The sequence below is a fragment of the Styela clava genome, chromosome 7 (genome assembly GCF_964204865.1).
Source record: "Styela clava chromosome 7, kaStyClav1.hap1.2, whole genome shotgun sequence".
Classification (NCBI taxonomy): domain Eukaryota; kingdom Metazoa; phylum Chordata; class Ascidiacea; order Stolidobranchia; family Styelidae; genus Styela; species Styela clava.
This window is the reverse complement of record NC_135256.1, coordinates 23,392,182-23,407,865: the sequence shown is the minus strand read 5'-3', so window position 1 is coordinate 23,407,865 and position 15,684 is coordinate 23,392,182. Positions and strand designations below refer to the sequence as shown.

At 34.0% G+C, this 15,684-nt stretch overlaps 2 protein-coding genes across 8 annotated transcripts in view; one reads left to right on the top strand and one right to left on the bottom strand.

Moving 5' to 3' along the window:
• Positions 1-15,684, top strand: part of LOC120328289 (dynein axonemal heavy chain 3-like) — a 62,473-nt gene that overhangs the window by 18,815 nt on the left and 27,974 nt on the right. For all 7 annotated transcript variants that reach the window (XM_078114787.1, XM_039394732.2, XM_078114784.1 and 4 more), the window contains 23 exons: positions 268-360; positions 794-954; positions 1,258-1,465; positions 1,932-2,065; positions 2,594-2,794; positions 3,192-3,387; positions 3,502-3,696; positions 3,834-4,022; positions 4,341-4,469; positions 4,689-4,889; positions 5,188-5,313; positions 5,648-5,820; positions 5,950-6,178; positions 6,877-7,029; positions 7,370-7,511; positions 7,783-7,981; positions 8,248-8,476; positions 13,190-13,331; positions 13,956-14,186; positions 14,283-14,494; positions 14,655-14,822; positions 15,070-15,157; positions 15,487-15,617. In XM_078114787.1, the coding sequence (XP_077970913.1) occupies positions 268-360; positions 794-954; positions 1,258-1,465; positions 1,932-2,065; positions 2,594-2,794; positions 3,192-3,387; positions 3,502-3,696; positions 3,834-4,022; positions 4,341-4,469; positions 4,689-4,889; positions 5,188-5,313; positions 5,648-5,820; positions 5,950-6,178; positions 6,877-7,029; positions 7,370-7,511; positions 7,783-7,981; positions 8,248-8,476; positions 13,190-13,331; positions 13,956-14,186; positions 14,283-14,494; positions 14,655-14,822; positions 15,070-15,157; positions 15,487-15,617 (3,930 nt within the window). The remainder of the gene's footprint in view (positions 1-267; positions 361-793; positions 955-1,257; positions 1,466-1,931; positions 2,066-2,593; positions 2,795-3,191; positions 3,388-3,501; positions 3,697-3,833; positions 4,023-4,340; positions 4,470-4,688; positions 4,890-5,187; positions 5,314-5,647; positions 5,821-5,949; positions 6,179-6,876; positions 7,030-7,369; positions 7,512-7,782; positions 7,982-8,247; positions 8,477-13,189; positions 13,332-13,955; positions 14,187-14,282; positions 14,495-14,654; positions 14,823-15,069; positions 15,158-15,486; positions 15,618-15,684) is intronic.
• Positions 8,398-12,605, bottom strand: LOC120328288 (uncharacterized). The gene is made up of 11 exons (XM_039394731.2): positions 12,390-12,605; positions 12,192-12,326; positions 11,827-12,031; positions 11,155-11,299; positions 10,749-10,870; positions 10,413-10,590; positions 10,167-10,309; positions 9,959-10,067; positions 9,833-9,864; positions 9,304-9,506; positions 8,398-9,086 (listed from the first exon to the last, which is right to left on the bottom strand). Exons 1-11 carry the CDS (start codon positions 12,504-12,506, stop codon positions 8,601-8,603), a joined length of 1,875 nt encoding a protein of 624 aa, XP_039250665.2. The 5' UTR covers positions 12,507-12,605; the 3' UTR covers positions 8,398-8,600.

Below are 15,684 nucleotides of genomic sequence, written 5' to 3'. Positions count from 1 at the left end.
CCAAAATACTATATATACTTAAAAAAAATCTTGACACCTAATAAAAAAAACTGGAAGACGTGGATGAGCAAAATTATTTGGCTCTATGTTGTTTCTTAATTCATGTTTCAGGTTTCTCGTAGAAGTATTTTATCCAAACATATCGATTTTCATAGACAATATATTTATCCGGAGGCAGATTTTGAGAACAATATGCGATTCACAACAGACATTTTCATTTATTTTCTGTCTATGGTACAAACGAATGTTGTAAATATTCATTGACAGGTGCCGGATACAAAAGGTGTCGTCACTACTTTTTCACCAGATTTCAATGGAATTATTGCACATCTTCACGAGGCAGTAGATATTATTGTGGAGGTTTGTAGTTCTTTTGGTGTTTTCTACGGGTTTGTTTAGTTTTATTTTTGATGAATCTGCGCTAATGTAGAACTTCCAGATTGTTATATTTAACATTAAATTCCATCAAAGTTTCAGTTATTAATGAACGTAGAAAGTACATAACGTCGGTTGATCGGGATAGAGGCATATTTTAGTACCCCTTTTTCTTATGTATATAAATAAAACTCTGGAATTTCAAAATATGGAGATTCATGTGTATATGTCTCAAAGCAATTACAGATTTTCCAAAATTGAATTTTGATTCATCTGGAAATACTATTATTCATCATTATAAACTCATAATCTCCTTAATAAAAATCGTCAATCGTATCGTTTGAAATATCGGAAACGACGGTACTGTTGTTTCATAAATATATATTACTTAGAACATTTTGAATCGTCTCTTTTATAGAGTGTTCAAAAGCTTCCTCGAATCGAACACAAACTATTTCAAGCGGTTGACGGAAATCCAGAAACATATCTTTCAACTGTTAAAGTGGATGATGAAATTGTTATTGCTGCCAAGCAACGAATTAGCGCTGTAGTTCTCAACAATAGCCATGGTCCAACACGGTAGGTCGCGATGTCATGGAAAAATAAACAAATGGACATTTTATTGTCACGCAAGTTTGCTTGACGCGAGCAAAAATAACAAATACTGGACAAAGAAATTAAAAATTGACCAACGGATACAGTATGAGATTTTAGGCCTTATTGACATATCTCTTTGATTAAACATTTTTACAAATGGCTGGTGACTCGGGTACTGTATGTATTAGATCTGATATGTTATATTCATTTATACCAATTAGATAGCCACGTACTTGCGTAAATGTATTCAGTCTATTTTGAATTGATTTTCATCATTATTTTCAGATATCGAACTACATATGAACCTATTTATCACTACTTGCTCAATGAAAACACAGATAAAAAAGTGAAAAATTTCCTTGGTAAGGAGCCCACTTTACGATCGTATAGAAAGGAGCTTGAAAAACTACTCAGCATGTCAAGAAGTATTAGTGTGTTACCGGTCTACATACCTATGAATCTTTTTCTCATCGATTGCGTCGGATTAAACCAGGTAACAGTGGTGAAAATATTACATTCGATTAAAATTATTCTTTCAGCTCTTGAATTGTTGTCAGTCCTCAAATTTATGTTCGTCGAATTCATATATCTCCATAATTGAACAGTTCCAAAAGATAGAGATTAAAAATGTATCAACGAAATAGTATAATCATAATACATACCATTTGAGCAATCATAATTTTTTTCGATTGTTTAAAAATTCGTCTCATCATCGAAATATTGCAGCTGTGTTATTTATTGGGAGACAAATGTAAAAATAGTTCTCAGCAGCAGAAATTTCATGGTTTTCTACATAATTCGATTTTGGCGTTTAATTTCAAGATGAAAATTAGTGTGATAACGAATACCCTCATTCGATAATTGTTATATTACACCACAGAGGTGTTCTATAAACTTTGATACGTTTCTACACTGTCTTATATTATAAAAAGATATCTATATGTTTCTAACATTTTTAGTGGCTTTTGGATCGGTCAGCTATGTTGCATAAATTGATGGTTGATCATGTCGAAGGAATATCCCGATTTTACAACAGAGAAATATGCACAGAATATGACCAAATTGTAGGGAAAATAACATCTCATGTTGAATTGTAAGTTTTAGATAGTATTACATGAATAGTAGAAAGAAGTTAATCGCTCATATATTTGATCGATGAATTCTTGATAATTTCTATTTCAGTAATCAACATGTCGAAAAAAAATGAAAATTATTTTTTTATAGCATAATTCATAGAGATATTACGCATCAAGTGCAATTCATATTTGCATATCGTCATCTGGTTTAGAATGCAGAATAAACAAATAAAGTTATCAATCATTATTCAGAAGCTGCTCAGGAAACACACGCAACCAATCCAAACAATATATTGGAAAATCCATCAAACAAAATATCAATAGTAGTACAACCTAGAAATTCTACACACCGATAACTAATAAACATATTATGGTATCACGGATAAAAAAGTCTGAAATTACCATCGGCGTTATCGTTAATGTTATACGCGCGGTATTGTACCAACGTTTATTTTAGATTTTCTTGAAGTATTTTTCAAACTGTAACAGAAAAATTGATCGAAAAACTAACAAAAAAATTAACAAAAAAATCTCTTGTTTTGCAGAACTTCTGATCTAGTAGAGTTGCAAGAATATTTAGAAGGTCTGCCTTCAGGACAACTTTTGAAACTTCGTGATATGTTAGAACTTGCCGCCAAGAACTTGATGTTTTTGATGGAATATTCTGATTTATCGCACAGTGATGTTTTATTAAATTCAAACACGTTCTCGTGGCCAGATAGAATCATACCGATCATTAGAACAAGGTATGATTTGACTATTTTTCTTGCATCTATTTTTTGCAATAGGTTGGCCATCGGAACGATAGAAGTCTAAAAACTTGGGATTTGTTTTTCGAAGAAAATAAAACAGGTGTTTGATTTTCATGACAACCTGCTATTTGAATACATTCGGACCGAATACTTGTATCATCGCAGCCAATAAGATTTTATAGTTGGTTCATGTCACCTAAGGAATTCTAAATCCAAATTAATAAATAGCATCTGAAAGGCTACCTAGTCTGCTACCCTGAAGTTGGTTGAATTGATAAATTCATATGTTAATGATATATAGAAAATATTTTAGCAAGGAAATTCAGTGAGATTTTAAAAAATTCATTGTTTGAACAAAATTGTATAGTAGTATATTTTATTCCTAAATCAGTGAAAAGCGTCTGCAGAAAGAGCATGACATGAAAATAAATCGACTTAAATCGAGACAGCGAACATTAGAGAAGCGATTAGAAGAAACTGAAACTGCGCTAAAGGAATTTCAAAAGAAAGAGAAAATGGCGGAAGCTCAAAGATATTTAGATACTCTGAATGAAATCCAATCAACAATAAATGGGTTCATGGAAGAGGTAAATATTTCATTACGGGTATTCATGTTATCAACTTCATTTTATATATTTTCTTCCAACTCTGATTTTGCTATTTGAATATCTTAATGATACGTACATTGTTTTTCAATGCAGAAACAACAGGTCAATCGAGAAGAAGTTTTGCTCAGTACAGGTCAAGTTACTCAATATCCACAAATTCAAGAACTACTATCCAGAAAAGAACCGTTTGATAAACTTTGGAGAACAGCGGTCGACTTCTACTCAAAATATGACCAGTGGATGAACGGTCCTTTATTAAAAGTTAATGCAGAGATAGTTGAAGAGGAGGTATGTAAAACAACTTTATTCATCAAAAAATTTGCAGTTAAAAACTATAAAAAAAATTGTCAAGTAAAGAAATTTTTCGATTCTATCTATAACTTTACCATGACAGTCTTCTAAAATTTCAGTAAAATATTTGTAAGGTTCAAAGGTTGTGGAAAACCAGCTACAAGTTGTCCAGAAGATTTCAACATCCCGATTTACTGGGACCTCTAAAGGCAGCAACGACAATAAAAACAAAACTCGAAAAATTCCGGCTGAATATGCCAGTGATCAGCGCTTTGTGCAATCCTGGAATAAAGACACGGCATTGGGATTTAATGTCAGAACAGGTATAAATACGCAAGCCTATGCAGTATTGGGTTGGGAACGCGAATCATCAGTTCAAGCATTTTTATATACTTTAAACACTTTTGATCCAAATTACTTATCGTTTTCTAAATTTATGTTCCACTTCATTGACTTCAAACAAAATTTCAACAAAATGTGTTTATATATATCTGTATATATTCAAATGAATATTCAAATGAACCTAAAATTATATTTCCCATTCAGTTGTAATCATTTAAACAACAAGAAATAATTTTTTTTATATCGTACGGTTTCTTTTATATCATAGATTTTAAAAATATTCTATATCAATTCCACAGGCGGGTTTTTCAATAACACCAAAGGAAGATACTGCTTTGTCAGGCATGCTCGGGATGGGACTTGAGAAGCATCTGGAAAATTTGACTCACATAAGCAATCAGGCGAGAAAAGAGTATGCTCTAGAAAAGGTGGGTGCAGTTTATCCATCTCGAATGTGTTGCACTTGCCTTTGATTTTAATTATCAGTTTATAATTTATTTCGATTTTTTAAATTTGACAATAAGATGTATGGGGAACGTACCAAAGTTGGCGACTGGAGAAACTGTGTTTCTGTTCTATTCGGTGCTAAAATTCGATATACAAATGCTTCTTTATGATACCCGTAAATCTTGTTGTCTTTAATTCAGGCACTTACTAAAATGAAAGAAGACTGGAAGAATGTCGACTTCGGCCTCGTTCCGTATCGGGATCTTGATATATCAGTCCTATCTGCAGTAGAAGACATTCAGCTTCTGCTTGATGATCATGTAGTGAAAACTCATACGATGAAGGGATCTCCGTTTATCGAACCTTTCAGACAAGAAATACAAGAGTGGGAAGAAAAACTAGTATGTTGCATGCTGTTCAATTTATTTCAGTTTTACAAACGAATGTAATTGACGAGTTTTAATTAGACTTTCACTTTAGCATGTAATGTTATCATTTAAGTACTTCATTTTATAAATGTGATATCACAGGTAATAACTGTTAAAAAAATCAACGCAAATGGTATTGTTATGCTTCTCAAACTAGATTTTCCACAATATTAACTTCAACTGCTTCCAATACCAAGTGCCTTTGCATATCATTGCAGTATTTTCGTTCGGGATATTCTATGATATTCCAACCTCATTATCTTGAATTCAGGAAAGAGCACGAAGCATAATTGAAAGTTGGCTTGTGGTTCAAGCAGCTTGGTTATATCTAGAACCTATTTTTGGCTCCGAGGATATCAGACATCAAATTCCATTGCAAGGAAAGCTTTTCACACAGGTAGTCTCAATGACATCATATTTATTGGTTCATCAACCTATGAAAACTTCAGGGTGATAGATGTTTGGATAACTATATGGACCCATGTAAATAAACTTGACGGAAACAAGCATTTCATACACTTAAATAAGCAATTTTATAAGCCTTTTAAATTTGGGCCTACAGGTAGTTAAGCATTTCGCATATTAATTTTCAAATATCACCAATGAACTAACTATATTTGAGCTACTTCTTTACCTAAAAAATAAACGTAAATAAAAAAATGTTCGAACTCAAATTTCCCAATATATATATATAATTAAATCATTATTAGATTAGATGATTTGTGTTATAGGTTGATGCCAAATATAAAAATATAATGGCGAGAGCATCAACAAACCCGAATGTTATGGTTGTCTTGAACCATCCATCTATGTTGGAAGATCTAAAAGAGTCTGAAGCCCTGTTGGAAGATATCCAGAAAGGTCTCAATCTATATCTTGAGAAAAAAAGACTTTTCTTTCCAAGGTTCACTATTATTTACTCTTGTTTGTTGTTCACCTAGATCACTTTTGCGGAAGCACTCGCGTATTTTAAATGGAATATGGGAGTCTTAAAAGTTAATAATAAAACATAAGACTAAACTTATTTATCTAGGTTCTTCTTTTTATCAAACGACGAATTACTGGAAATCTTATCTGAAACAAAAGATCCTCTCCGTGTTCAGCCACATCTCAAGAAATGTTTTGAAGGAATCGCAAGACTTGCTTTCACGAAAGACAAAATCATTATTGCAATGCAAAGCGCAGAAGACGAACAAGTTGATTTTGTAACAGAGATTAGACCTTCTGATGCAGGGGGACTTGTTGAACGATGGTTATGGGAGGTAAATTTTGTGACAGTTTGCATTAGCAAGTGCACGACACGTAATCCCTAAAATTGGAAGTATTTTTGCCATAGAGTAAAGAGCGACCATCAATATGTCGGGCTAAAGTATTGTTGGGGCTTTTGAAAAATCAGCAAATGCTGGTTGACATGAAACATAGGTAATTGAAAACTTGAAGTCGCCCACTGTAAAATGCGAAGAACTGTGGGTAAAATATTGTCTAAAAAAATAAAACACAGTGAGGCTGCATTTTCGGTCCGCAAGATAATTATACGTTAATCTTATTTGACACAATTTTGGAAATCGATCAAGAAGATTTCACTCGTGAAAGCATCTGCGTTTGGTGCTTTATGTTGGTTGTGGTGTAACTTACATTTCGAAGTTTTGCAATATTACATTAGACTTAGAGCATCCAAATTATCAGTACGATTTATGGCTTTTTTATTCCTGTGTGAATTTAACACTCTTTCATCCAGGGATGAAGTCATCCATCGAGCCGATAACAGACAACGAAACCGAGCATTGAATATATGGAATATTTTCAAGAACTTTAACGTGTAGTACTGAATTTAACCGTGAAGTATCTGGGTAGGGTTAAATGCATAGTAGGCTATATTCAATGCATGTACAGAAATGATTTTACGCTAATATGTCTTATCAACAGTGGAACAAATATAAATATCTTATTCGTTATTCAGGTGGAAAAGAGTATGAAAGGAAGCATCAAGGATGTTACCGAAAAAGCGATTAAAGCGTATACTGAAACACCTTTTAAAGAATGGTGTTTGCAGTGGCCCGGACAGGTCATCCTTGCCGTAAGCAACGTTTATTGGACATCCGAAGTTACTCAGGTTGGAATTTTTCTGTGTTTTGGGAGGTTCAGTACATCCGGCTAATGTTCACCGCAGTGTATGGCTTCTTTCCTGTGTGATTGTACACAATTTATAACAAAAATCTTTCACGCGGGTTCATGAGCCTTTCACTGCGATGTTCACCTTCAACTTATTGTATGAGCTAATTTCAACCATTGAGCCTATGTTTATCGCAACGGTCCGTCCGTCATTATGACCTGATATTTCAGATATAGGGTCTGTAACATACGAATATGCATTCATCCATAATTTTTATATAGCAATGATGAATTCAGTATAACATTCATTGCAAAATCATAGATATGTTTTTTTCCGATAGGCAATCGGGACGAAAAACGGCCTCCAGGAATATTTGAAAGTTTGTGATTCTCATATTGATGACATTATTCATCTTGTACGCGGAAAACTGACTACAATGGCAAGAGTTACTCTAGGAGCTCTTGTAACGATTGATGTTCACGGTAAATTACTCAAATATTTTGTTAGACAGGCATGTTATATATTTTCAACGAGTATTTAACGAGTATACGATAATGCAGACGAATATATCTTCCAAAACATGCACGAAAAAACACATGCTAACTTCGGAATGACTCGTATAGAAAATTGAACGTTTTGAATTAGAACGAAGTTAAATTGTTATTTAACAGTTAACAATTGGTATTTATTTAAGTTTTCACTTCCTGGCGACGCGTTTTCGACTTAAACTTGTGGACTTCGATTGTTTTACAGCACGTGATGTGGTATCACAACTTGCCGACAAAGGCGTTAGCGACGTTCGAGATTTCCAATGGATTTCTCAAATGAGATATTATTGGGAAGAACGTATGATCAATGTTCGAATGATATCAACAACTGTAACTTACGGATATGAATATCTTGGCAACACAACAAGATTAGTCATCACTCCTCTCACTGAAAGATGCTATCGGTATTTTATTTATATCATTAATCTTAATGTTCTATATATCTACCACCTTCCATAGCTAACACACAGTTGGCCGATAATAGATCCGATAGTTTAATCATAGTCTTGAATAATTGATAAACACGGATTTTCATTTTAGAACAAACGATGTATGTAATTCACGGAAGTTTACAATTGCATTAACACCAATTCGTATTCACTTCAATTTTTTCTATTGTGAGATCATGGTACCACCGGCTAGATATAATGGAAAATTGTTGCATTTTTAGAACCCTAATGGGAGCTTTACAACTGAATCTTGGTGGCGCACCTGAGGGCCCCGCTGGTACTGGAAAAACAGAAACGTGTAAGGATTTAGCTAAAGCTGTAGCTAAGCAATGCGTCGTCTTCAATTGTTCTGATGGATTAGATTACAAAGCTATGGGGAAATTTTTCAAAGGATTGGCGCAATCTGGCGCTTGGGCTTGCTTCGACGAATTCAATAGGATAGATTTGGAGGTATGCTTTTTGCCTACTTTATAGTAGAATTTATATAAAGAATCTATTTGCGATGAAATTATTTACATACAAGTGGACATATATTACACGTGAAAATTGGTAAACCAACTACACACAAGCCTCACTATGGCCTTTCATTCCCGAAGCTGTACGCATCGGGAACCTGCATCGACGTAGATGACGTCATATCCGTATATCCTCGGCTCATATCCGAATACGAAACAGCGTTAACCATCGGATTCCTAGTCTTATGCACACTCATGTCTGTATACTGCGTGTTTTGCAAAGTATTTCCTGCCATATCGGTGTAATTTACTTGATTGTTGGTAGGTGAAGTGGGTGGCGTAAATACTGGTTCAACTGGAGCCGTAATCGATCTGTCTCTTTGAGTACATTTTGAATTACTTTCTGAATCAATCATGCTTTGTCCTCTTGTCCGTACTTTTGGATTTACGGTATTGCGCTTTGGCATTAGTGCCTTTTTTGGCCTCTTATCGTTTTTTGTTGTGGTGCTTCTTTGCAAAGGAGATATCGGACTTACTGGAGGAGTGAATGGGTCGACAAAACCTCGGTTTGTGAAAGCGCTTTCGTAATAAGGTGACGGTTGATCCTAGGAAAGTAAATTGCACGTTGAATATTTGAAACGTTTTCTATTTTTTCAAGAGAAAAGAAAAACCTACTGTTATCCTAACAAAAAAAACAAAGGCCGCTGAGTATTATCGACAATTCAGGCGATTATAAATTTGCAAAGAAATCTCACTATAACAAACGAGTTGAAAACTTATTCGTTTGGACAGGGAAACGCCGTAAATTAAGTTCGGGCTCACCACATCCAGATCGGCCAGTTTTAACTGCTGTTTTGTTTTGTCTTTTTTGTCGCGATTTTTCTTCTTTTTTCTGTTCACTTTTGCATATTCCCTAGCCCCTTTCTTCTTCGCGTCAGCATTGACCTCCGCATAATTAATCGTTTCATATGTAGCTACCTGGGGGAGTCCTTGTTCGTTTACATCATAATCGTCGTCTTCATCTTCTGAATTTTTGTAAAAATGAAGCTCTTATGCTATCCAAGCATACATAGTTTTCAGATGCCATTGCCATTTTTGAAACGTGTCTTTGTTCGTGAAATTATGGAAAGCCGACAGTAATAGTATATATATGTATTTATACTTTAACTAAAATTGTTGCATTTGTGTCAGATAATGCTAATGTGAATGTTGTCTGGGTTAAATAAGGACGTGTAAATCAGATGATAAAAAAAAATGAATGGAAAAACTGTCAGAATTTCCTCAATTCAATTTCTCTTCAATGGCAATGAAATAGGTAACCTGCAAATTACAATATAGAATAGGGACTCACCAAATGAATCGCTGTCATCCACATCGAAATTTCTGAAATAGTAACAGTATATCATAATATATATATATTATATAAAAACTGAGTGACAATGAAAGTGTACCGGTCGTCTTGATTTTTTATACTCACTGATTGGAAGCTTGCCAATGAAGATGATTAAATGTTGGCGATTTGGCATTACTCGCCTCTGTATCTTCTGCCATTGAATAAGGCGATGCTGTTTTAACTTTTTCCAAACCTAGTATATGCAATTAAAAAAGATATGACTCTTAAACTAAGTGTTTAGTAACCTCACATTCAAAAATTATATTTTTAGTCTTTATTAAATAATACTTACTTATTGTGTTATCAATAGATTTAAGTTCTTTTTTTATTTTAGTAGTGAGATGCCTTTCCATTTTTTGTTTTACTGTCAGCATTTCATCCGGATCTGCATAGACATTTCCATCAAGGTTTTCATAATGAGATCCAAAACTGTGCCTGAATATTGTGATTATAGATAAATTCGACTTTGAAAGAAATGCCCAAATTATGAATGATTTGCGTTTGAGTCGAACAATAGATTAAACTTCCATTAGATTACCTGCGTCGTCCAGTGGTGGGTGAAATTTGATCAATTTCAGTTATATAAACTCTTTCAGACTTTTCTTCCTGTTCAGGTTGTTTTTCATTTTGTCTGCTTTTCACTGTAATAGCTATTATCAAAACAAGCAGAAGAAAGCCAGCAGCTCCACCGATGTATGTGAGATAAGAGTATAGAGCTAAAAAAACGACAGTCTGAGACTATAAGTAATGCGCGGATTAGAGGACAGTTGACAAGGCTGGTCGCCCTTGACAATATCAATGAGACGTACAATTAGTAATTATGTAAAAAAATATATTAACAAACTCTTCAAGCTTTCTAATGATCGAAACTTACATGATGATTCTGGTTGGAAAGTGTGAGATGGTGATGAGCATGGTCCATATGAGCACGGTTCCAATTTGATTTCAACTGCAGAAGAATTTCCGCATGCAGATGATTTTTGTGTCTGACAAGTTCTGTTTTATTTATGAAATATATACATACGTGTTTTAAACCATTTTTTAATATTTTCCTGTTTTTTTTTTGTCCAAAACAATATGGTTGCTAAAATAGGAAGCTACCAAGTTTTTATATTTGAGAAGAAATCAGGGTGGCCGTCCATAGAGATATCACTGACTTGAATTTTGTCTTAAAATTTGGCTTTGAGTAAAATATTATTGGGCTATTGGCAAGACTTTTAGGTAACGTTGTTCACAATTTGATTAATCATACATCCATCTGCAAGCTATTTTTGACGTACCTATTCTTTACTCTCGTACAACTTGAATTACATGGAGTATATTCTGTCCAATTATTCCACGTTTGGCAATTATAACATTGCTGTTGTATTGTTCTTGACAGCTTTGTGCCGTTTGTGCCAGGACAATTTGTTGACAGGTAGGATTCTGTTATTATAATTAGTCAAATTTACTGCTGTTGGTAATCCTAGTCATTCAAATATTTTCAAATTCCAGTGACATGGAGCTTTTAGATATGATCCTCGTTCATAATCATCAGAGAAGTTTATGTTCAATATTATATTCATCGTTTAAACTTTAAACGACGAATTTCTAAGGTATGCTTAGCTCATGTCAGATACAACATTTTATTGTAAGACAGCATGCATGGAAGCACGACAAGTACAATATACAGTATTCAACAATGGATCGAATGTTTAATGACAAACTTGTGCATAGCAGCGAATATTGGCAACAAAGAGCTGCTTCAAGTAGTTGTGGTATAGCTGGAAATACTAAATCTGCATTGAAATACAGGCGAAATTATGAAAGTTTGTAATAGTGAAAGTGTAAGTAATGGGTTCCTATATAAATGTTATACACAGATATACAATCAAATACTTGGAGAGATGAGTTCATGCGCCTATATTGTCTTTTAAATATTAGAGATATTGAAAACTTTGTCTACGTCTTACTTAATCTGCAAGTCTGATTAATCTTTAATATTCCCGCACCACACGTTACACTGCAGACTCCGGCCGTCTGTTCAGTCCACGTCCCCATGCATGTGGTTGGATTGTAACATCTTTTCATCTGAGTTTTTACACAACTTTTTTTATATTCACATGAATATTGCAACTCTATTTTGGCATCGTAGCAAATTCCTCTACATTCTGATTTCTGAAATTTAATATCCAATTTTGTTGATATTTATAAAACGTAAAATAAAACATGTCTAAATCAACATAACAAAAAATTTCAAATTTTGATGTGTAATCGCCTGTCTTTCGATAATGCGACGGCGGTTAAAGACTTAATCACTTAACTCGTGAATACGTACAACTCTTTCATTTTTCCACACTGAGCATGGTGCATCACATCCGTTTGAAAGAATTTCAGCATAAGGTTCATCAAGTTGTGCACAATCGAATCCTATTGCTTCATCGTTTTCAACTGTACAATTACGAAACCGACTCTGAAACAATGATATTATATATTAGCGAAAATCGACGGATTGAGAAAAAATGTATATATTTACCTTAAAGCAAAAGTTTGTTGGACATTGTGACCATGCAGTCCAACCTCGAACATCTGCTCTGATCAATTGGAAGTAAGAAATTTCAATTATACTCAGAATAGCATAATACCGATGCATATTTTTCTAATTTATGCAAATATAAAACTTATAAAGACTGAAATATATCAGAAGTGCTTCCGTCAGTTCCATCGGAAAGAAAACACGCTCTCACCTCTTAAGCATATACGCATCAGGTGTTCAACATTATAGGAATGTTATCCAGGCAAACCAATTAATTAAGCGAGTTGATTCAACAATATAAAATCAGTCATCAGTTTCTACTGAGCTGTATATCAGACACAAAATTTTGTTCACAATGTCTATATGTATGCGCCATAGATACTATACGTCTTTAACTCATTCTGCATCCATGGCCGTAGTTAGTAAACTAATATATAATATTGCATTCTATGAAGTCATTCCTAGGAAAAGTATATGAATGAATTATAGGAGAAATGATTTGTTTTGTATATACGCTTATTTCCTGTGACCGGTGTATAATCCTCACTAAGTTCTAATAAAAAAAACATCACCTCACTAGTATTTATAGATAAATATGTTTTTCTATTAAGCTCAATTTTCTGAAACTTTTACATTTATCCAGTAACTTGCTTGTTTATAATACTAAATGGTTCAAAAACGGGTTTTCGAGCAAAACTACACGTTTGCTTGAAAAGGAAAATAAGATTCAACTTTTATTTAACTTCAACTAAAAACTTGCAAATTATGATTGTGAAAAAAAACTTGTTTTTTTTCAACAGGTACTCTCCGTAGTTGCTCAACAGATACAAACCATACAACGAGCTGTTGCAGATCAGGCTAAAACGTTTGTATTTGAAGGAACAGAAATATCGCTCGATCCCTCATGCACTATATTCATTACGATGAATCCCGGATATGCAGGTAAAGTGACTTGCATATTTCGATGTGAATATTTAATGGTCGCCATTGACATCAATCACGAAGATGGGCAAGGTCGTGTCACATCATTTATACATAGCCTTCCTATACATCTCAAGAATACATTGCATGAAAGAACGTCTCCTAATCGGATTTTATAAGTTTAATTAACGTGATTTACATGCATTATTACACTGATGAGTGTTTTAAAATATTTTCAATCAAGTTCTGCAACTGCCAGGCCACCAATATGTACATTCATAGTAATACTGTATGCAGAAAACGACCATATAATTTATTCTATACTATAGAAATACCGTATGATTATATAGTTAGCTACAACTGGTGTACCACACTAAATTTAAAAAACATTCTGTAACAGACTTGAACCGGAAATTCGGTTAGGTCGTCATTATGGCTATTGTGAGATTATTCCCTGCATGATTGACATCTTCGATAACACACAATTAACTGTATAATTATCTAATCCATGCTTATACATATTTCTTGTACAATACCGTCCAAATGACACTAGCTGATCGATCCACCAGTCGTCTTTATGTTCAGAAACTATAAAACATTTGTCACTTTGTGACAACATTCGAGAAAGTCATATATTTTACTTAGGTCGAGCCGAGCTACCTGACAATCTGAAAGTTCTTTTCCGGACCGTTGCAATGATGATACCGGACTATGCTCTGATAGCTGAAATCAGTTTATATTCGATGGGATTTGTCCAAGCGAGAAGCCTTGCAGTAAAGATTGCAGCAACATATAGGTTATGCTCGGAACAGCTGTCATCCCAACATCATTATGATTACGGAATGAGAGCAGTGAAATCCGTTCTTACTGCTGCAGGTATACAGTTGTATCCTAACCTATAATATTGAAAATAAATGATTTTTACTAACGCAATACCACGGTATTCACAGCATACTTCGTTTTTGCATTCAGGAAACTTGAAATTGAAATTTCCCGAACAGCCGGAAGACGAACTTATGCTTCGAGCTGTTACTGATGTCAACTTACCCAAATTCTTATCGCACGATATCCCGTTATTTCAAGGAATCATATCCGACTTGTTCCCGGGAGTTAGTCTGCCTCAACCAGATCACGGTGTGTTAGAAAAAGCGATTCTGTCGAATATTGCAAGAATGCAACTCCAGGTTAGATCGATATTAAATATTCAATTTGAGGTCATGTGAATATCTATCTAAATTGCGTGATATATTGTATACTATGAGCAGAACACCAATAAAACCGTTTCAGTGAACAATCTTGGATGTAAACGCGACGACTTCGTCTAAAACTTTGTTTATGTTTCAGCCGGTTCCTTGGTTTATTGACAAAATTATTCAGTTATATGAGATGTTAATGGTGAGACATGGATTTATGATTGTTGGTGAAGCAGTTGGAGGGAAAACAAGAGCTTACAATATTCTCGCGGCGGCTCTCGGGGAAATATCTGTATTGGAAGAAATGCAGGAAAATGCGGTAAATAATTAGTTACAGTTGCGGATGTCAACAAAATACTTTATTAGTGCTTAATTATAAACATTTTTTTAAAAAGTGTTTTCAGTAGTGGCTGAAGAATATGTATTCCGGTGTAAAAGCAAATTTGCAAATAGATAATTAATAGAATGGGTAGAATATCAGTTTATTGCGGAAGTGAATGTAGGTTTCCACTGATAGATAATTTTTCTCAAATTTATTATTTATGACTTCGAATAAATATTTTCAGGTTCGCTACAGAGTCATTAACCCTAAAGCAGTTACAATGGCTCAATTGTATGGAAGTTTTGATCTCGTGTCGCATGAATGGTCAGACGGTAACGACATCTTTATTTCATTTTTTGTGATTTCAATATCTCATGGTACATTGTGTCCTGACTTCTGTACTCAAAATTCTGATAATTCTTCATAAAACAGGGCTACAAATACATTAATGCAAATTTTCTTTGACATTTTTTTTTACACTTTTCACTCCAAACATTTACCGTATTCAAATATTCTGCGAGATTAAAACTATTTTTTTTATGGAATATGTAGTACAAAATTAAAGATATCTGAATTTTCAATCAAGATGGTACTGGCCAAACTGATTTATAAAACGTTATAAATATTTTTATCTGTTTTTCTTATTATATAATTTTCGCAGGAATTCTTGCGAATACGTTTAGAGAACATGCAACGAGTACAAGCAATGAAAGAAAATGGTTGATATTTGATGGTCCAGTCGACGCTGTTTGGGTTGAAAATTTGAACACTGTTTTAGACGACAACAGAAAGGTAAGACAAGCATTTTTACACCACAGTGCAGTGATACTAACTATTTTATTAATTCTGAAAAAAACTT